Here is a 21,910-nt window from a genome sequence, read left to right as displayed (position 1 = left end):
CCTATCCCGGTCTCAGGTACGGGTATGGGTGTATTACAAATGGCTTGCATATTACGTTTAAATTTTGGTCTTATATGCTCTTGTTAAAATGTTTGTAAATTGATAATGGAAGCTTTGGACATGTAAGGGGTTTTAGGTAATAAGATTCGGCTATGAAAGAATAATAGCATAATATGTATTTGGTATATTAGTTCGTTCATGATGGAAATATGAAAAGTGATATAATTAAAGTGATGGATGAATGTATACTAGCTTGATTGGTTCGGTTGTTAAGTGGTAAATATTGCATGTGTTTCATGATTATTTTGGTTGATTGTTTGGGTATGTAATCAATGCTAAGTGTGATCTTTATTTTAGGGTAAGTTACGCATTATGTATATATATGCATTAATAGCATGTTCGGTCATGTTATATTGTATTAAGTTGCATATGTGATTGCTTGTTAAATTATGTAATAAGTGTTCAAATGGTTTCACTATGAGCTTGCAGGAGTTATTATTTATGTCTGAAAATGGTTTAAGTTAAAATGTTGTAATGTACTTGAGCTCGATGAACATGTTACATCTTTTATATGTTGGTGGTTTATTACTGTAAACATGACTTGCTATAAAGCTTAATTCGAATATGTTTAGATACCTTTATTTAAATTTACATATTTTCGAATGGATGCATATAAATTATATTAATGTATGAGATATGAAATTCGCATTTATCAACATGGTAATGTTGCATGAATGAATGACAAATATAATATGGAAGTTAGTTTCATATGTGGTACAACTTATACGTGTGCAAGATTTTTATAAAAATAAATTAGGTTAATATTCCATTAACGAAGTTGTTGATATAACTAAAATGTAATGCATATTAGTATGAACTGTGATATGATCGGTAATGCCTCGTAACCTAATTCGTTGACGAATATGGGTTAGAGGTATTACAATGTTGACGTGGCAACCTATTTGGCAGTCCATATGTACTTTTTTTGACAAGATACTATTTGTCTTATATGTCACATCAATAAATAATTAAAAATATATAAAAATTAAAAATTTAAATAAAAATAGCATGAAGTACCTTTGAATTATCATGTAAGTTGTCATATTTAAAATTTTAACATTTTAGTTAATATTTCTATAAAAAAACAATTTTACTCTTTTAAAAAGTTTATGTTCAGTTTAACTCTTTATAAAAGATTGACAACCAAATATGATTAAAAAATAACGGCCAATTTGATAAAATATATAAATGTTAAGAGTTAAATTTATCATTATATCTAAAATATACTAACAATGTTTGAATTTAGAAACCTTGAGGCATTAACAAAGAAGTTTCAACCAATACGCCAAGTGTTGTTATATTATTAAATGGTTAAAGTGCAGATTTGTAATCATACTATAATGAATATTGAAATTTGTCACTATATATTTTTATATTAATATTTGCCATTATGTTTTGAAACTATGAAGAAATTTATGTTCAACTCTTATATGATTGAATTTTATTAAAATTTTGCGACTAAATTAGTTTTTTAATTAAATTTTCTGCATAATATTATTTTTAATGATTTAAAAGCATAATTTAATAATAAAACTTATTTCAAATATTTTATTTTATTAATTAATAATAATTTAATTTATAAATATTAGAAAAATTAAAATTTCTATTTAATGAAATAAAAACTTGAAAAACAAAATAACATATATCGTAAAAGAAAAAAATCATTTTTTGTAAAATAACCATTTTACTTAATTTTAGGCTTTGTTTGTTTCACTGAAAATGAATTCCGGAAAATGATTTCTGGAAAATAATTTACTTTTCCGGAAAAGCTAATATTTTCGGTGTTTGGAGGAATTTGTGTAAAATATTTTTGGTGTTTGGTAGATTTCTTAAAATATTTCATAAAAGTTGTTTTCAATTAAACAAACATACATTTGATATTTTCTTATTTTTTCATTGTTTAATTGAATTTTTATCTAAAATTTTATATTTTACATTTTTTTGCATATATTAAAAATATTATGTTAAATTGATTCATTACAACGTCATTTTTAATTACATAACTACTAAGTGAGTATTTTTATTTAAAATGTGACATCAACAAAATTGACAAGAAAATTTAACAATGTCAACAATTGGACTTGATTTTCAAATTTGAATAGTAAATGGACTAAATTCTTGAAAATAAAAGTACAAAGACTAAATTACAAATCTGTGAAGTGTAAATAGACTTATGACATATTTTAAACTTTATACTACAAAACATTTATTATTAATATATTTATAATTGTAATAAATATTTATTATTAAAATATTAATATTGAATATTTTCAATAATATGTGAATAATATTATTTAAAATTATTGTTTTTAAAATTTATTATTAAAATAAAATTGAAATATTAAATAATTTATTAAAATAATAAATTATATTTATTATATTAACAATTTATTATATGAATAAATATAAATAATTAAATATATATGTTTAATAATATTGAAAAATATAATTTTTAAATATTTTAAAATAAAAATAAAATTTATTATCAATATAATAATATTAAGTTTGATTTAAGTTAATTTATATATAAAAATAAAATTATCTATAGATGAGCTCTTTTCCGGAAAATGACTTGCGCTTTTCAAAATGGTAAATCATTTTACAAAAAAAGAGCTTATTTTACCTTGACCTGTAAGTCATTTTCCGTTGACCAAACTATTTTTTGTGAAACAAACACAAGAAAATACAGAAAATATTTTTCGTAAAATCTTTTACATGTAAACAAACGGACCCTTAATGTTATATTAATTAACATATTATTGTTAAATATTTAAGAAAAATATAAAATTTATTTTATTAAATTTTATCTTCAAATTATTTTTAAATTTAAATTAAATTTGAATAAAGAATTTTAATAAAAAATAATTTTAGTGGTAAAATTCAATAAAATAAAAGTTAAAAAATTATTTGGTATATTATTAGTGGAGTTTTTAGACTCTACAAGTAAAGTTAGAGATTAACAAATGTCCTGTAAAAATATAGTCAATTATTAAAAATAAATATTTTAAATAAAGATACATGTTACATTTTAAGATTACTTGTGAAATAAAAAAAAAAAAAAGTAAGTTGCCAGTATATTAAATGCTCACCGTACGAGTAATGCCACAAAATTTATTATAGAATTAAAATATAGTGATAAATTTATCTCTAGTATCATAACGACGGTGACTAATATCAATATTGATAATTTTCAATTTCCACGTGGCAAATTCGCATATTAACCCATTAATTTTCAGGCTCTGACAACATGTGTTTTGTTAGTTGGGCTTTTTGGCTGATGTTTAGACATCAAGGAAAACGGTCCATTTAGGAGCTTGTTATTAAAAATGGCTACCCAACAACAGAGCCCAATAACATCTAAAAACCTCATCTCTTGATCTCTTCTCTCATCCCAGGCGATGATGCGATTGCCTTGTTTCTGCCAACACCTTTCGATGGATTCGACTTTCAAATCGCCTCTCTTTCATCCAACTACATCGTTCAGTCGTTCTCAAGTTTCATTCCCTTTCTTCAGCTTCCAAACACAATACCTTACCCTCAACAAACCACCTACCATCTTACGCTGCTCTAACTCTTCCACCATTTCTTCCACCACTAATGGTAATAACAACAATATGGCAGGGCTTCCGGTGAAGAAGAAGAGGAAACGGTATAGGAAACAGTACCCTGGAGAGAATGAGGGCATTACTGAAGAGATGAGATTCGTTGCTATGAGACTTCGTAATATTAAAGGTAAAAAGGTCAGTTCCGATACTGTTTCTGACTCTGAAACCGACACTGAAAATACCCCAAGCGATCAAGAGAAAGAAGAAGATTCTGAAACTTTGAAAAGCGGTGAAAATGGTGGTGATGGAGAAGCAGAGACTTGGAGTCCCACTATGGAAGGATTTCTTAAGTACTTGGTTGATAGCAAATTCGTCTTCAACACTATTGAGCGCATCGTTGATGAATCCGATGATGTCGCTTGTGAGTTTTCTTTTTTCTCCTAGCAAATTACTTTACAAAAAAAATGGGTGCTTTTGGCTTTGTTTTTTCTCTTTTTTTTTCCCCATTTTCTGGGAAGTACCTTTTACATTTTGATGTGTGTCAAATTAGAATAATATTGAACTTTGTGGCTGTGCCTACTGATTGTGGATTTTGAGTAGCTTTGTTAGAGTGAAATTTGAGCCTTTGCATAAACAGGGGTGGCCCTTTGCTTTCTTATTTCTGCTACTTGCATGAGTTCAATTGATATCTTCTTGTCTTGTTTTGAATTCGTAGATGTAGAATTAGCATCTTGTGTTCAGTGAATCCATGGTGGATATAATTGATTATATTGCTGACTTGCATGTTGGTCACACAATTTTAACTCTTGCTTGCCGAATTACTAGAGAATTTAACATCGAAATTTGCTGCAGATGCCTACTTCAGGAAAACTGGACTGGAAAGATCAGCAGGGCTTTCTAAAGATCTAGAATGGTTCAGCCAACGAGGTCTTGTAGTTCCAGAACCTAGCAATCCAGGAGTTTCGTATGTCAATTATTTGGAGGAATTAGCCGAGAAAAGTGCCCCACTTTTCTTGTCTCATTTCTACAATATTTATTTTTCACACATAGCTGGTGGTCAAGTGATTGCAAGGAAGGTATGCAGAGGGTCATTGCCTGCTGACTCTTCATTTCTCTTGAAGTATTTGTGCTTGACACCTTTGTATGACAAATTTCAAAACGAGTATGAAGATTTGAGTCTCCAAGGACCGTCCATATACATGGAAAAGCGTAGAAAAAATTGTACATATACCAGTATGCGGTACTCATGATGTTTAGTAGTGTTTACTATCATTGCTTGAGGTGGTAGCATTGAAAGTGTTTCTGGATTTGAGCCTATAAACTTTTGTAATGTTCTTATTTTGATAGTTAGGAACTTAGATGAGTTCTTTGTATGTGCTTTTATATTGTGTCCTCCAAGAAACTCTAATCTGAAAGAGAATTATGAAGGCTAACAGCCTCTCTCTACGAAGTGAAGGCAAAAAAGGAACATGCAGGAGCTTAAAATAATGTTCTTTTTGCCGGATTTAGATTCTCTGAGACCAAACCAATCATTTTTTTCCTAATTTTTAATTGTCTTTAGGTTTCTGATCAGCTTCTTGAAGGAACGGAACTAGAGTTCTATAAATGGGAGGGTGATGTGCAAGAATCATTGAAAGATGTCCGCAAGAATCTCAACATGCTTGGCGAGGTTGATGATTGAGATTGCTATGTACTGGAAGAATAATCTGTTTCTTTTTTCTAGGTATTTCTTCATACTTATTTCTGGCTTATACTGTGCAGCATTGGTCTCGGGATGATCGAAATAAATGCCTGAAAGAAGCAGCAAAGTCATTCAAGTTTTTGGGGCAGATCGTTCGTTTGATAATCTTATAAACAGGATTGGTTTCCCATCAATGCACTGTATATTTGTAAGCCGATAACCTTTTCCACTTGTTCTCCTCTACCGACCTCCTTTTGCACTGCATGCCATTGATATTAGAAGGTGACATCAAATATGTTGATATATCCTGGAAATAAACCAACATTCCTCTTTGCTTGAACTTTAGCTTACATTTCCAAAGCTCCTCATGGTCTCAGCTAATATGTTTGTGTTTTCTTGCTGTTCACCAGGCAATGCATTCACCTACTTGTCGGGATTGTCGGGACAGCCAACAAATGGAATATCGGCACCACTGTCGTGCATTCATTGACATTAATGTCCTCTAGTGGTGACATTCTTACTTGGGGGCACTAAGCAAAGGAAGCAGCCTTTGTTTCCAAAACATGAAAATGGTGGCGATTGGTGTTTCCACTGAAGGTGTGTGAAAATAAACAGCAAGTTTGACGGTGGGACAGTGGCGATGTTTCATGTTTTCGGTGTTTGGTTTTTAATGTAACATGCAAGAAACCATGAATTTTATCCTAGTGGGTGTAAGAGTATGCAGGTTTTGATTAAAATGTGACACTTTATGTACTATTTTGAAATTTTAGAAGAGATATAGCAAAGTGGGAATAGACCAAGATAGGACACTTTATTCATTATGTTTGTTGTTTGTTAAGTTTCCATGTCCGACACATACAACGAAAATTTTCGGATTATTGTATGACAATGCAGATTACCCTTTTGTTGAGAAATTTTAATAAGAATTTATGTTGTGTTCTGATCATCTAGATGAAGATCAAAGAAGAATTTGTTTTACGCTTTCAGTTAGATCAATAGCTTTGTCAAATATTTGTAGATATAGTTTTTTGAGTCCTTAACATGAGACTAACAAGAATGTCTACTCTGCTGCTGTACTCTGTTCCTTTAAAATACATCCTCTTTTGCATCAAAATTTCACAAGGATGATTGAATCCAATCCAAGAACAGGGATGAGGATGATGAGGTGTTCCAGAAAAATGAAGTTGATGCAGGAAGATTTAGATTGATTATGATGGAAAAAAAGAGGGTCTTCTTGAGTAGTGGTAGTCAGATGATACAAGTTGTTCTCACCCCCTATGGAATAGGCACAAGGCCTAGTCGGAGGCCGGTTATGGGGCCGAGAAATGTGTCCATTTGAAGGGAGATAAAGATTTTCCGGTCTGCAGTAGAAGCCCCACAAAATCCTACTTTGATTTACGTTATCATAATAACCCACCCATTGCTGGCAATTTGCTTCTTCTACCTTGTCACGCTTCAAAATGCTCATCCTCAAAACATTCAACAACAAATAACAAAAAGAACATAAAAAAATCATTGACCACTAGAAATATATACATTGTATTTCAACCATCTACTGTGGAGCCAGCATCCATATTACCTGATACTCATGTAAGAATATATATCCAATATGCTATACCGGTATTTTATGTAAAAGAAAAAAGAAAAGTGTGCAGAGGCTGGGGCTGGGGCTGGTGAAGTCAAAGAAGGTATGCAGTGATGGTTTGAAAATCTTAAGGATGGCAGAGAAATCACGAGAGACAAGGAAAATTGGAACACTTGGATTTTCCACTTTATGTTCCTTTGAAAACAATTATGATTACTTGTTGTTACATGTTAGTTTCTTCTATGTTTCTGTTTATGGCCATTCCTCAGTCACTACAGAAAAGAAATTCATACCTGCAAGTAATTGATATGTTAAATCTACAAATTTTGGAAACAACGAATCTTTTGTTGAAGTGACAGCTTTTATCTCACTTTCAAAGGTTTTAGTGCTTAATAACTCTTACTACAAATAAAATTACTTTGTTATCCAAGCACGTGAAACATGACGTTAACAGTAATTCCAAGGCTGATATTCAAAGATTATGGTCGTTTGCTGTAAACTGATGTTCTAAGGCTCCGCCTTCTTCCTATTTACAATTTACCAAAAAAGGAAAATTTCCTTTAAATTTTAGTTCAATAGATTTTGAATTTGTTGTATTAATTTGTGGACAATCCGCAACCGTAACATCAATACCTGAGAAGCGAGACCTAGGAAGCAAATACGTGCAAGTTTCCGCCCACCAGCAACAAGCATGAATATGCTGTCTAACAATTCAAATCTAGAGAAAGAACGGGGAACAATAGTTGACACTGCATGGAATCAAGACATGCAGGAAGCAGGCAGCAGTACAACACCACACATAGATGTCAACAATTAAACACTATGGGATTATACTGAACCTGTCCTTTCAATCCATCATAATAACCAAAAAGACTCATCAGTCTGCAAACCAGCCAGCACGGGCATTCCCACTCCACTCCACTCCACTCCACCGCTAATTAAAACTCTATAAATTCCCAGCCAAACCAAACGCTTAAACCCATCTCCTCATCATCATCATCACTCATACCTGTAACTTTTCCTCTTTCAGCCGCTCAAATGGCCAAAACCAACCTCATTGTACCCGCTGCCATTCTCGCCGTCCTTTTGTTTGCTTACGGGATCACATTTTCCGAGGAAGCCCGGGTTTTGAAAGCCGACCATAAAACACATCACCATTCCAGTCTAAATGTGAACGTCAAGGGTGACGTTTTACCAGATGGATCCGCCACTGTCAACAATGTCAAAAAAGCTGCCTATCGCACCGACGCTTTCCGTTCCACGACTCCCGGTCACAGTCCCGGCGCTGGTCACTAGAATAACTAGATTTATCATACGAAATATTATATTATTTTCATTTTAAGTACGTACTGTTATCTTATAATATCCACTGTTTGAAATAATGTCTTATATCATCATTTGTAGCCTTTTTAATCAATCTCATAGGCTATCTTCTATCCTATGATATTGTTTGATGAGATGAGAAAGTAGTATTAAGTACACGAAAATTGCATCTTTGTCTCCATTAATAAATTATTAAAATGACTAATGCTACTATTATGTTCTTATTTACATATAATATAAAGTTTGATCTTTCTATTTAGGGTAATAGCATCAATAGAGTACATCTAAATATTACAAAGTTTGGAGCTGTCTTGTCTTCTTTAATTGCCTACACCCTTTAAGTCACCTTTTTTAGATAACCAAAACCTCATGACCTCCAACTATTATTGGTCATGACGCATAACTTATGAGCTACTGTGATAACTGGTATGAAATAGTAACGTCATATTATTTGTATATTTTAATAATTTAATATTATATAAGTATTTTTATTTTAAATTTTAATATTTTCATCTTGATAAAAATTAAATTTAAATGAAAATCTTAAAATTAAGATGAAATTATTGATGTGATATTAAACTATTAGAAAGAGATAATATCATTAGTTTATAAAATTTTCTCTAATGAGAAGAGATATTCTAAACTGTCATTTCACATTATCTCTATTCTTTTTAAAAACTTTAAATTAATTGCTCTATAATTCCAAATTCAATGAATATAGGTATTAATTAGGTGATGGAAGAAAGATAAGAGGATGGGAAAGGATAAAGTTTTAATTGGATACAAACTACTATCCTTTTATGGAAAAAAATTATTAAAATAATTTTGGTTCTGTAAATAATGCATGTTGCTGGCGGCGGATTGAGGGTGAGAGAGTGGGCTTAAACCCGTATTACGTATCATCCCCTCAAAATGAACGGCTGATATCAAACTATCACCTATCTAATCTAACGGCCAAAACCACAACTACGTTTGGGTTAAATCCTTTGCTTATACCCTAGCCGCATTTTCTTTCTCTTCTATTTTCTGTTTCCTGGAAACACTCGGATTCAACTTTTATTTTATTTTATTTTATTTTGTTTCCTAAACGAATAAAGGAAAAGAAAGAAAGAAATTAAAACTCAGATTCAATTCAACTAAACATTCAAATCTTTTTTAATTTATATTATTTTCCTAAGATAATAAGTGCTAGCAGTTTTTATTAATAAAAAGGATAAGGATGCAGCAAAATAGTGGCTTGGATTCGCAACCGTCGCAGGAACAGAACCAACGGCAGCAACAACCTCCACGATCGCAGCCGCAGTGGGTGGCAATGCAGTATCCGGCTGCCGCTATGGTAATGCAGCATCAAATGATGCAACCGCAGCACTTCGTGGCGCCGCCACTCCCACCTCAGCACTACATGCCTTATCACCACCTTCATCTCAATGGCCACGCGCAGCAAGGTTCCGGCGGAGGTAGCGGTGAGAACAAAACCGTTTGGGTTGGTGATTTGTATCATTGGATGGACGAGAACTATCTTCATAGCTGTTTCGCTTCCACTGGCGAGGTTGAACAAAATCTCATTGACACATTTAGATGCTTCTTTTTAATTGCCTAATTTGCTCTGATTTATATTCTCCTGTTTTCGCAACAGTTACATTGTCATATTTCACGGTTTTCTGCTGTTGATATAGTTAGTACGGATTATAGATTAATGTGATTGAATCTTCTTTAATACTTCTTTACGTGCCTCTCCATTGACAATCAATATGATCGTCATAATTTAATGTATGAAAATACTTCTTTAAATGCTAACCTTCACAATTACTGTTATACAGAAAAAATTGTATCTGTACATCAGCGTCGGTATTAATTTGCTCTATTCTTGCATGCTTAACCCTAATCAAATTCCATGAATTTACATGAGTACAACTGGTGAACTGTGTGACATCGATTCCCCATTTAAATATAGCAAAAAGAAACATTAATTAACTTCTACCCTGTCTGAAGATATAGTCTGGAATATAAAAAAATCTGTTAAGAGAAGGCATTGCTTTTACAGGATTCTGTATTTGTATGAATGTTGAGGTTAAATTCAAGTTAGAATGTAAGGTTGGTAGTGACAGTAACTTTGCATAAATTCATTCCAAGTATGACAATGGTACTTAAGGAAGAAAGAAAAGGAAGAATCTTGAAGAAAGAAATTTGAGTAAGGGTTTTAGTTGATTGCCTGCCTAACTTAATTTATAATTTGGAATTTGTTTGAGCAGATTGCATCCATTAAGGTCATTCGCAATAAGCAGACTGGTCTACCAGAAGGATATGGATTTGTGGAATTCTTTTCGCATGCAACAGCAGAGAAAGTTCTCCAAAGTTATAGCAGCGTTTTGATGCCTAATACTGATCAACCTTTCCGTCTGAACTGGGCAACTTTAAGCACGGGAGAGAAACGCTCAGAAAATGGCCCTGATCTTTCTATTTTTGTAGGAGATTTAGGTGCTGATGTTACTGATAGCCTATTGCATGAAACTTTTGCTAGTAAATATCCTTCTGTTAAAACTGCAAAAGTCGTTATTGATGCTAATACTGGTCGATCAAAAGGTTATGGTTTTGTGAGGTTTGGGGATGAGACTGAAAGGTCACAAGCCATGAATGAAATGAATGGTGTATATTGTTCAAGCAGGCCGATGCGCATTGGTGCCGCGACTCCGAGGAAATCCTCAGGGTATCAGCAACAATATTCTTTGCAAGGTATTTGATTATTTACCTTGCATTTCTTTTTAAAGTTCACAAGCATTGGTACTTCTAATTTCTTCAAGTTTTATGGAGAATTTATGTTCCTTCGGATCTATCAAAAAGCAAATGTTCTTAGGTGACATTTCATAATTCTCTATGCCTCCTCTCTTTTTGTTGGTTAATTGCCGTTTCTTCGGTTATAATAAGAACATCTTGGTATTAAATGGTACCTTTGTTGGACAATAAATGCTAGTCGTCTGGGGTTTTTTATTTTTTTTGGTAATATACAATTAGAGAGTTAGTACTCATGCACTCACGGTAGAAATTTTATTATCATATCACGTAAGTTGTTAGCTTCCTTTTTTAGTGGCCATGACTGAATTTCTAGAATAGTAATTGGGGTTTTGAAATTGACATCACTAAAGGATTTTATTTCATAGCGTAAGAATTTAATTGGTTGCCTCAAAATTTTATTATAAAAAGTTTTATCATTTTTTTTAATAATTGTAACATCCTTTTACCTCACCTTATATAAAGGATGAGTCTTAAAATTAACCTTCTTGCTCCCTTTTTCTTTCATGAAACTTAAAACGGGCTTTGGCAAATGTAGCATTGCATGATCGGCACTGTGAATGAACTTCAGTGCCATGGTCAATTGCCAAACCCAGATGTTTATTTACCGGGTTTTATATCTGCCGCCCTACACAGAATTAATTTCTGGTTGCTATTGTTCATTCTTGCACCATCTATTTTTTAAACCGTCCGGGCAAAGTTACTTGTTACGGTTTAAAGTTTTGAGGATTTTACCAGACACTTTTTCTTTCTTTTGTTCATGGAAGGTGGGTATGCATCAAATGGTAACTCAACTCAATCTGATGGAGATTCTTCAAACACAACCGTGAGTTTTTCCCCTCTTTTTTGGCTTTTAACTTCTAGGAGCATCACCATTTGTGCTCCTTGGCTAATCTTATTTATTTTAGATATTTGTTGGAGGGCTTGACCCAAACGTCACTGAGGGAGATCTCCGCCAACCTTTCTCTCAGTATGGTGAAATAGTCTCTGTTAAAATACCTGTTGGCAAAGGATGTGGGTTTGTACAATATGCCAACAGGTAAATCTATGGCTCTATTTCGGCCTTTGCCTATAATAGACTGCTATTTTTAAGATATAATTTGTTACTCAACAGGAATAATGCTGAGGAGGCATTGCAAAAGTTGAACGGGATGGTAATTGGCAAGCAAACGGTGCGACTTTCCTGGGGTCGCAACCCGGCAAATAAACAGGTCTCTTTTTCTATCCATATTCACACTCCCTTTTTTCTCCATCAGTAGTTTGTCAAAGCTGCCTGTTACTAAAAAGTAGTATTGATCAAATGACATTTTCCGAAACAAACTAAAAACCTTTGCATATAATTTCCTGCCCATCACTTATGATAAATCACATATTTAGTCTACGATTTTTTTGGAGAATGCAGTTTAGAGGTGATTATGGTAACCAGTGGGGTGGAGCTTATTATGGAGGACAAGTCTACGATGGTTATGGATATGCTGTGCCACCACCTCATGACCCGGGCATGTACGCAGCCGCATATGGGGCATATCCCATCTATGGCAGTCATCAGCAGCAAGTTAGTTGAAATAATGACATCGGGGGAGAGAAGTTGTAGCTCTTAGTGAGTAGATACTCAAACTAAAGGGGGCCAACGGCAAACTAAAGCAGTAAAGCTCTCTAGATTTCTTTAGAAATCTTTATATGAATCCTCTCCAACTGTGGACCGGAACTGAATTTTGACCCCTTAGATAGTTTTTTGTAGGGATTTATTTCAAAATTTGTTTAATTTTTTAGGTGAGGTGAAAAAGAAAACTTGGTGATTGGAATATAAAAGTTGAATATGGTAAATAAGAAGTACCAAAGATGGGGCTACTTGTCCGGTCTGGTAGGTTCGACCTTAAATAACATCTTTAATTACGGCATGGTTCAATCCAAATTAGGCTTGGGAAAGAAAATAGGGCTTTCTTTTCTTTCCTATTTTGAGTTTTTTAATGCTAAAAATGGAGATTTGTCTTAATGGCGAAGAAGATGAGGGTTTATTTTAATACTAAAAATTGGGGTTTGTTTTAACGGGGAGAAATTTAAAGTTTATTTATTTCAAAATTTTGTAGATTTTTTATTGTAGAAAAGATGAAGATGGAACGAGAAGGACCGAGAGATGATTTTTATTTATTTTAAATTTAAATTTTATTGAATCTTAATTTTAAATATTTTATTTAATTAAAATCATATTTCATAAATTGTTTGGTGTAGAGGTTTTTTTAATAGAGTTAACTGTTGGTAGCTAAAGTGATAACAAAATAAAACTTTAAAATTTAATAAAAAGAAATTTAATTATTTAAATGAGAAAATTTGTATAGTTTGAATAGCTTTTTTTTATATCTTAATAATCTTAATGTTAAAGAGAAATTGAAATTATTATAGACTCATTTTTCCTCTCAATCAATCTTTGAAAGAAATTATTGAGTGTTGATACTTATAATTTGAAACATAAAGTATACTTTATATTTACTTAATAATTGAATAATATAATATAATGTAATTAAATTTTATATTTTACTAATTGAGTTATAGTTTGATTGATATAGATATTATTGTCAATATAAAATATATACATTCTTTTATTATAGTTTCATATTACTATCGTAATTTTGTCTAAAAATTATACTGACACAAATGATTTTCTTAATAATAAACAATTTATTAACAAACATAGATAATAAATTAAATATAAATTTCAACAAAAATGCATGGAATGCAAGCAACGGGTTGAGTTGACTCGGTGACCGAAGGACCGAAAAGTTGACCGGCAAATGGGTTGGAAAGAGACAACAACGGGCCCACCTTAGTGACAGCCATTCAAGTGGCTCTTCGTTACATTTCATAAATCTCTTCGTATCTTTCCACTCCCCTTTTTCTCTCATGTGCGTGCATCATACTCCCCAAATTAGGCATGAGACGCTTCAAGAATCATATTTACTTAAAGAGATATTTGAGTATGGGAGCTCAGATGGTTGAGAATGATTAATTATGAGTATAGTTGCTCCTCGAAAACAAGTGAGTCACACGCTCCCTAGGGAGGAGATTTAAATTAAAACCCACAGAATGCAATTGGAATCACATGAGATTCTTACAACCTGGCTGCTGGGCCAATCCTACGTGGAGGGCGCCCAAGTCTGTAATTTTGTTTTCTCTTCCCATTGAGAGCCGTTGATTAGTGTAACCAAAAAGAAGTCAAAAAGGTATAGGGTCCTCACTTTCCGTCTTAATTTAATATAAAACTTCTGTTCTGTTTATGTTATGCGTTGCTTCAACCTATCTTCTCATGTTTTAAACGTGATTTTATTAGGTTAAAATTTCACATAGCTACTTATACTTTTTACAAATTTGAAATTTAATCCTATATTCTTATTTTCAAGAATTTAATCTCAACTTTTTAAATTTTAAAATTTAATCTCATTATTAACACTAATAAATTTAGTCCTATATAGCAGATCAGGCATGGGAACAAAGGATCCCAAATAATTACCAAATTCGACGACTACAGATTCTATCCTCTATATTTACTATATAGTATTTTCTGTCTTTCTTAACTTCACACACATTTTTCCCATTCTAGATCATCTTTCAATCAACACATTTCTTCTTGCTGTCATCAAATTTCTTTTTTATCAATGGACAATAATTGTATTTCCATGAATTGCCTTGCTTCCTCTTATCCACTATTTTGGTCATCATTTTAACTTTGATTTCCTCCAACATGGTTATTATACTCTTGAATTGCGATTTTGCAACATGCATTGGATAATCATTTTAACTCCGATTTCCTCCAACATACCCCAAAATAGAAACCCTATATAAATATTATTGAAAATCAAAATGCGATTCTATAACAGGCTTTAGATAATCCTCTTTCGCACAATTTTTTTACTTTCTCAAATTAGGGTTCAATTTTTGCTCTCTTTTCTTTAAATTATCTAATTCAAGTGTTTGTTCTTTTAGGATTGACCATATCATTTCTAAATTGATTCAGCGTCTGCTTTTTTTACGTTTTTTTGTTTTTAATTTTTTTAATGAATAAAAATTTTTTTGAATTATTTTTATTTTAATTACGTGTGAAATGCGTTGACGTTTAGGTGGAATAAATTTCTTTTCACATCAGCACTGTTAAACATTTAACAGCTACGTCAACATGTTCGTTAAAAATAAATTAATTTGACAAAAAAAATAAGCGTTAAGAGTTAAAGTGCTGATAAAAACAAGATAAAAGACCAAACAATTAAATGATAAGAGTTATTTTTGGGATTATGACTAAAAACAATTATTTTAGATGAATTCGTGTCTTATTGGAACTTTTTCCCATACATAGTCGGTGACTCCTAAGGTATTTTTACCTTGCAACACAGTAAGACTGATGGATTAGTTGGGTTATGATTTTACTAAATGTTTGTACTTGGAAAACATTAAGGCAAATTGGGTGAGGATGCTAAACTACACTAGACTTTAAGATTAAGAAATTTGCATTTTGGTGCCTTTTTTTTTATTACCTTTTTGGTGTAGCAATAGTTTTAAGGATGAAAAATGTCAAATAGCTAGTCGGACATGATTTTAAAAATAAATTGGTTTATTTAATTTACTAGGAATCCATTTGAATTAATTTATCACACCTGCTTTTCATTACGTTTTTAAAGGAAGTTAAAGGTTGAAATGACTATAAGTAATAAACCAAAAATGTTAGTTATCATATAATAATTTTTTAAAATTTAACGACCAAAATGCAAACTAATTTAACCATAAATAATTAGTTTTGTTGTTTACCCAAAATAAAATTAAAATCAAATTTCTATTTAAAAAAAAAAATCAGATCATTTTTTAATAATAAAACTTTAAGACGCCACCTTCCACGAAGTTCCCTCTTCTCTGGTGGATGCCTAAAATGTTCATGAACCTTTACTTCATATATATAATATAAACCCGATCCCCCTCTTTCATCTCATACATTTCTCTTTGCCTTGTTAAGTCTTTTAAAAATGGAAGCAGTGAATGGATGTTCATCTTCTTCATCATGTGATACATCTTCTTCTTCTTCTTCAAAGTCATCTTTGTCTGAAATGGCTTCGAGCAAATCTGAGAAGATCAAAGGTCCATGGAGTGCAGAGGAAGATAGGATTTTGACTCGGTTCGTTGAGAAATACGGACCCAGAAACTGGTCTTTGATAAGCCGTTATATAAAGGGTCGATCAGAGAAATCATGTAGGCGTAGATGGTGTAACCAGCTCAGCCCCAATGTGGAGCATCGTCCGTTTTCACAAGCTGAAGATGAGACCATCTTGGCTGCTCATGCTAGGTTCGGTAACCGGTGGGCCACTATTGCTAGATTGCTCCATGGGAGGACTGATAACGCTGTGAAGAATCATTGGAACTCCACGCTGAAAAGGAAGGCCAAAGAATCACGACAGCAACAGCAACGAAAGGAACAGATCTCAATGAGTACTTACCAGCAAATGGATGAGGAAGCCTTGTCGACATCGTTGACTCTAGCGCCGCCTGGTAGTGGAACTGCGTCGGTGGCGGAGAGGAGGATAAGTGTACCGGCGGAGCTTTGGGATGTAATGAGAGATGTGGTAGCAAGAGAAGTTAGAGAGTATATGAGCTCAACTTCATCACACTGAAGCATCAAAATTTCACTAAGCCATTGTATTATTCTGTATTAATCTCCCTATGTTTTTGAACAAATAGAAAGATTGAGAAAAACGATAAGTATCTTCTGTCGAGTAGCACTGTTTAGAATTTCTCCCAATTCTAGGAGATGAGTGATAGTGGGCGGCCACCACAAGACAAATTAATACTCTTCTCTGTACTCCGGTTCTCGTTAACATTAATTGATAACACGTGCAGCTTACAATGCCTTAGATCTCATGGGGTTGGGCAAGTAAGAAAAAATAAGTAATTGTGTTTTTCACCATTCAAAAGCTTTACTTTTTTTCCCCTGAAAGAAGTTTAAATGAATTTCAAAACAGATAAAAAGAGATTTGGGTATGGACTATGGAGTGTTACAGCATCAAGTATTCATTTTCAGCTTCAGTGAACTCTTTGTGCAGATGCTCTTGTAAGATTAGAGAGCAGTGTTTCGATTCCCAGCTTTTGTCAATAGTTGTTGGGTTTTTGACACAAAAACATAACAGCAGCATGGATGGCCAATTTCCAACAATAGCCCTTGAACTATTTAATCCCACTATTGCGCGTTGAGTCCAATGGGAAAGTGATGTACCGTGACACCTTCACGTTTTAATCATTTTAATGCACTTTCTTTCTTGATTTAATTTAAAAAAAAAAACACTGTTGGGATTTATCTCTATCAACATATATAAAGTACTTCAGACAAGGTGGGCCTTGCCTGTTGAAAACTTGAAAACATGGTTTTGAAACCGGATTCAATTAATCAAAGCTCTCTAACTTGACATCACCGACTTTGGGTTTCATTTGAACAAGGCTTGCATGTGTTAATGTGGCAATGCGCTTAAAAAGAGGAAGTTTTCAAGTGATGTAGCTTTCAGTACTGTTGTTTTTTTTTTCAGTTTGGTGGTTCAATTAATAGGTTATTGAAAACCCTGAAATAAATGCATACAATAACCATTTCAATGAGAGTTAAAAGCTCTGCAGGAGAGAAATTATGTTAACCATGTTAGAGATTTGTGTCTCATAAGGTATCCGGAAAGTTTAATAATATTCATGAAACCGTCTTAGGTTGTTAAATTTCATCACCATATCCAAATTTATTTGTGAATTGATCAAAATATATGTAGAAGGTTCTTCTGATAAAGTGAAGAGACATTACAATCTAGTAAAACAAGATGTTGTGGAGAGACGGGGGAGAGAAAGATTGAAGCAAACTCTAGAAAATAAGTACGGTAGTAATAGACGCAACATAAGGTTGAGAAAGATAAGAGCTACTATGGTTGTTGTAATTGTAGAGAAAAAGTTTCTGTAAGAGTTTTAGAAAGCTAAGTTTGTCAAAAGGTCTCAAAAGTCCTCCTCAAATGAAACTTTGGAACTTCTATTTATAGTTTCTAAAGTAGTTATCCCAAAAAATTGTTGTAAAACAAGTGAGAACGTGGGGGAACGTCGGGTTAATTCACAAGTATGTTTTATGAATTATTGGATAATGAAAATGAATGAAATTCATTCACATTCATGTTACTTGTAGTGAGTAATGGGAGAGAAGTTATGAAAGTAGTGGATGTAATGATAGTTTAGCGAAAGTTCCTCTCATGTAACTCATTTTTACAAAGAGAGTGCTATTTGCAAACTTAAGTGCTAGTGTCATAGGGCTAGAACTTTAGTTTGACAAACCATGTGGCATTAGGCGATTTATTAGGATTCAAATCCACCTAAGTCAACCTTACTCTCAAAAAATAAGATTTCTAACAGAAATTTTTTAAGATATTGAAGTAAAGTAAAAGCAAACTCGAAAGAAAAAAAAACCACTAACAAATAGAAAAGGCACAGAAAAAGAGTGCACACCAAATGTTTGAATAAATGCTCTAAACAAGATATTTTTAACTCAAAAAATCAAGTGATTACAAATAAAGGGGAATGACTCTATTTATAGTTGAGCCTCCCCAAATTTAATGATACTTTGAATTACATCAATGGTTGAATTTAGTTCTCATCTACAATAAGAGAGTCCAAAGAGATTTATAATAATTATTCTCATAAAAATATAATTTACTAGAGTGAATACATTTTAACCAAGAGAGGAATAGACACACTTGCACTCCAGAGAAAAGTTAATAAGAATCATTTTTAATAATATTTGTATCTAAGTCTCCGAACTATACTCTCCAAGATTTCTCAATGGTGGAGTAAACTTACAAATCCTGCAAATCTTCTTAGTGATTTTATAAAAAAAAAAACATATTTCTTGACACTAATATTTACAGAAACGTTAATAACCAAAAACGAGTATATAAACTCTATTTATAATACTTTAAAATAATTAAGCCTAAATGGGGATAAACATCATCTGTACAGACAATAATTGACTTATTGGTCCAGAAAAGATAAAGGCGGAGATTCGAATTTGTGAAACCCAAAATTGAATTAAGCTGGACCGACTCGACATTACCTCAAAATTTTGTACAAGCAATAATATTGACCCTACAAACACCTCAACTCATGAGTTGCTTAGGTTTGCTTCACGTGGACCTTGGATTGTTGCTGATGGGCTACATCTTTGTTATGGGGTAAAATAATAATTAGGGAAAAGAGGTTAATTTCTGTTAATTAATAGTTAGTTTGTTTAGTAAAACGGTACGTATAGTTTAATGAACCGGGGCGTTTTGCACAACTGTAAGTGCCACGTCCTCTTTAGCTGCTGTTTCCTTTTTAAGCATGAATTGTGTGTGGAGAAACGATTATGAAAAATATTGAGCAGATTTATGAACCTTCTTTTTTCTCTTTTCTCTCCTTAATTCTTCTTCTTCTACGTTTTCTCTGTTGTATTTTCTGAGTTCTTATCAAAGGTATCAGAGCCTCTACCATCCCCACAATGACCGGTGATAGAGTGTCGACACGGTTGCAAAAGGAAATGGGCAGTATGAAGCAAGAAATCTCCAAGATCCATGAGGAGTTGGCTCGATTGGAAGCAACGATAGACTCCAAGTTTCAAGCATTTCGAGAAGAGTTTCGAGGGGATTTGCAAGCACTTTTGAGCAAGAATTTTGATAAAGGGAAGGAGGTTTTAGGAGCACCACCTGGTTTCCCTCAAAAGGAGGCCGACGCATCCACTGTTCTTTTTGGACCGAACTTGACGGATATGGACAGCATGCATGGGAAGGTTCAGTCGCCTGTGGTTGGGGTATCGGAGAAGGTCAATAAGCTTGAATGTCTGAAGTTTGGCGGCAATGATTTTCGAGGATGGTGGACCAAGCTTGAGCAGTATTTTGAGGCCGAAAGAATACTTGAGTCTAGCAAGGTTTGTATGGTGATGTTGAATTTAGAGGGGCGAACCTTGGAGTGGCATCATTTTTACTCTCAATGAAATGGGGGTCTTCAGATGCTGTCATGGCCAGCCTACTTCAAGAGTCTACAGGATCGTTTCGGGTTTGGTCAGTTTGGCAACCCTATGAAGGAGATAGTGAATCTGAAACAACAAGGTACGGTAGAACAATACCAAGACATGTTTGTTAGATTGCTGAATCAATTACATCTACCTGAATCTTATACTCTTAGCATTTTTCTTAGCAATTTAAAATCTGAGATTGGCTATTACTTGGATCTGTTTGAACCTACTACATTGATGGAAGCATTTTAGTTAGCCAGCAAAATTGAGGCACTCTTGGCTTGTCCAGCAAAGAAGTCTTCCACTCCTTCGAGTAACTCACCTCGATCACTGTTGAATCCGTCTATCATCTCGGGCTACTCCTCATCACCTATAAGATCTGTTCCTGTTTCATAATTTGTTAGCAATGCCACAGTCGCTATTCCACCTGCAGTGCTGGTAGAACGCAAGCAGAAAGGTTTATGTTTCTGGTGTGGAGCCAAGTACCAACTGAGGCACAAGTGTGTCAAGTCGCAATTGTATCATTTCTTATGGGAGCCTCTGTTGGATAGCGATGTAGAAGAATTTCAAGAGTGCTCAGACAAACTCGAGGAGGGAAATTCTGAAGAAGACCAGTCGAAATCCCCTGTGATTTCGTTAAATAGGTTACAAGGCCATAACACTATGAGAGTAGCTGCTTGGGTAGGATACACTCTAGCCATCATCTTGGTTGACTCTGGTAGTACCCACAATTTTATTGATGCCAAATTAGTGAACAAATTGTCCTTGCCAGTAACACCTCAAGAGAAATTGAAAGTGACTGTAGCTAATGGAACTTGTCTTTTTACTAGAGGGCTGTGTAAAGGAGTGTCATGAGAGGTTCAAGATCATCACTTTGTAATAGATTTTTTGGTTTTTCCTCTAAAGGGATGTGACATGGTCTTGGGGGTGCAATGGATACTGATGTTAGGGGACATTATTTGGAACTTTAGCTCATTAACCATGCAATTCATGGTTAAAGGACAGACTTGTATTCTTCAAGGCATCATTCCTGGTTCGTTGGTAGTGGAGGAGCCTGGGTCGAATACGAAATGTTTTGTGACTATGGGTCAGCCGTTGGGACTATATACAGTAGTAATGAGCACGTTAAGGCAAGCAGCACTTTCAGCCATCACAGTTAAGGACTCTACAGTACATCTTCAAGGAATATTGAACGAATTTGAGGATGTCTTCCAAGTACTTAAGGGATTACCACCGCCTCGACTACATGACCACTGAATCCCTTTAAAAGATGAAAGTGTGGTAATTAAGATTTGGCCTTATCGATATCCTACTATTCAAAAAACTGAAATAGAGAAATTAGTTAATAAGATGCTCCAAGCGGGGATAATTAGGGACAACAACAGCTCCTTTGCTTCCCCGATAATAATGGTCAAGAATAAGGATGGTAGTTGGCGGTTGTGTATGGATTATAGGCAACTAAATCAGCATACCATTAAGGACAAATTTCCTATCCCTATTATTGACGAGCTACTAGATGAGTTGGGGGAAGCTCGAGTGTTCTCTAAACTTAACCTAAGGTCAGGTTACCATCAAATTCGAATATATGAATCAGACATACATAAAACTGCCTTCAGAACACATGAAGGGTACTACGAATTTCTCGTAATGCCTTTTGGCCTCACTAATGCCCCTTCTAGTTTTCAGGCCTTTATGAATTCGATTTTCAAGCCCTTATTAAGGAAGTGTGTGCTTGTATATTTTGACTATATATTGGTGTACTCGAGCTCTTGAATCGAACACCTGCAGCATTTGAGGGAGGTTTTTCTTCTTTTGAAGGACCAACAGTTGTTTGCTAAGAAGAACAAATGTTGTTTTCGCACTACTCAAATTGACTACTTGGG

At 33.7% G+C, this 21,910-nt stretch overlaps 4 protein-coding genes across 5 annotated transcripts; all 4 read left to right on the top strand.

Moving 5' to 3' along the window:
- Positions 1–3,393: 3,393 nt before the first annotated feature.
- On the top strand, positions 3,394–6,212 carry LOC108449919 (probable inactive heme oxygenase 2, chloroplastic). Of its 2 annotated transcripts, none has more exons than XR_001866174.2 (5): positions 3,394–4,026; positions 4,458–4,681; positions 5,167–5,274; positions 5,367–5,568; positions 5,697–6,212. XR_001866174.2 is itself a non-coding variant. In XM_017747300.2 (5 exons), exons 1-4 carry the CDS (start codon positions 3,459–3,461, stop codon positions 5,457–5,459), a joined length of 993 nt encoding a protein of 330 aa, XP_017602789.1. In that variant the 5' UTR covers positions 3,394–3,458; the 3' UTR covers positions 5,460–5,494; positions 5,697–6,212. The 2 variants fall into 2 exon arrangements, 1 of the variants encoding a protein (XP_017602789.1); XM_017747300.2 differs by having other exon boundaries at positions 5,367–5,494.
- A 1,697-nt stretch (positions 6,213–7,909) lies between these two features.
- LOC128292633 (precursor of CEP11-like) lies at positions 7,910–8,167 on the top strand. Its single transcript, XM_053027509.1, has one exon. It carries the CDS (start codon positions 7,910–7,912, stop codon positions 8,165–8,167), a length of 258 nt encoding a protein of 85 aa, XP_052883469.1.
- Positions 8,168–9,137: 970 nt separating this feature from the next.
- On the top strand, positions 9,138–12,868 carry LOC108450040 (polyadenylate-binding protein RBP47C-like). Its single transcript, XM_017747466.2, has 6 exons — positions 9,138–9,743; positions 10,447–10,927; positions 11,752–11,810; positions 11,893–12,023; positions 12,099–12,195; positions 12,387–12,868. Exons 1-6 carry the CDS (start codon positions 9,414–9,416, stop codon positions 12,546–12,548), a joined length of 1,260 nt encoding a protein of 419 aa, XP_017602955.1. The 5' UTR covers positions 9,138–9,413; the 3' UTR covers positions 12,549–12,868.
- A 3,053-nt stretch (positions 12,869–15,921) lies between these two features.
- LOC108452464 (transcription factor MYB73-like) lies at positions 15,922–16,717 on the top strand. The gene has a single exon (XM_017750254.2). It carries the CDS (start codon positions 15,994–15,996, stop codon positions 16,633–16,635), a length of 642 nt encoding a protein of 213 aa, XP_017605743.1. The 5' UTR covers positions 15,922–15,993; the 3' UTR covers positions 16,636–16,717.
- The last annotated feature ends 5,193 nt before the right edge of the window (positions 16,718–21,910 follow it).

The sequence above is a fragment of the Gossypium arboreum genome, chromosome 5, assembly GCF_025698485.1.
Source record: "Gossypium arboreum isolate Shixiya-1 chromosome 5, ASM2569848v2, whole genome shotgun sequence".
Classification (NCBI taxonomy): domain Eukaryota; kingdom Viridiplantae; phylum Streptophyta; class Magnoliopsida; order Malvales; family Malvaceae; genus Gossypium; species Gossypium arboreum.
Note: the sequence above shows the minus strand (reverse complement) of the source record. Positions and strands in the feature narration are given on the sequence as shown.

What these genes read in the sequence shown, in the direction of transcription:
- LOC108452464 (XM_017750254.2), top strand. Translation starts at nt 15,994, where the DNA reads ATGGAAGCAGTGAATGGATGTTCATCTTCTTCATCATGTGATACATCT.
- LOC108450040 (XM_017747466.2), top strand. Translation starts at nt 9,414, where the DNA reads ATGCAGCAAAATAGTGGCTTGGATTCGCAACCGTCGCAGGAACAGAAC. An exon ending in GCAACAATATTCTTTGCAAG is followed by an intron (nt 10,928 to 11,751) that starts GTATTTGATTAT and finishes TGTTCATGGAAG; the next exon opens with GTGGGTATGCATCAAATGGT. An exon ending in TTTGTACAATATGCCAACAG is followed by an intron (nt 12,024 to 12,098) that starts GTAAATCTATGG and finishes GTTACTCAACAG; the next exon opens with GAATAATGCTGAGGAGGCAT.
- LOC108449919 (XM_017747300.2), top strand. Translation starts at nt 3,459, where the DNA reads ATGATGCGATTGCCTTGTTTCTGCCAACACCTTTCGATGGATTCGACT. An exon ending in TGAATCCGATGATGTCGCTT is followed by an intron (nt 4,027 to 4,457) that starts GTGAGTTTTCTT and finishes AATTTGCTGCAG; the next exon opens with ATGCCTACTTCAGGAAAACT. An exon ending in GTCAAGTGATTGCAAGGAAG is followed by an intron (nt 4,682 to 5,166) that starts GTATGCAGAGGG and finishes AATTGTCTTTAG; the next exon opens with GTTTCTGATCAGCTTCTTGA.
- LOC128292633 (XM_053027509.1), top strand. Translation starts at nt 7,910, where the DNA reads ATGGCCAAAACCAACCTCATTGTACCCGCTGCCATTCTCGCCGTCCTT.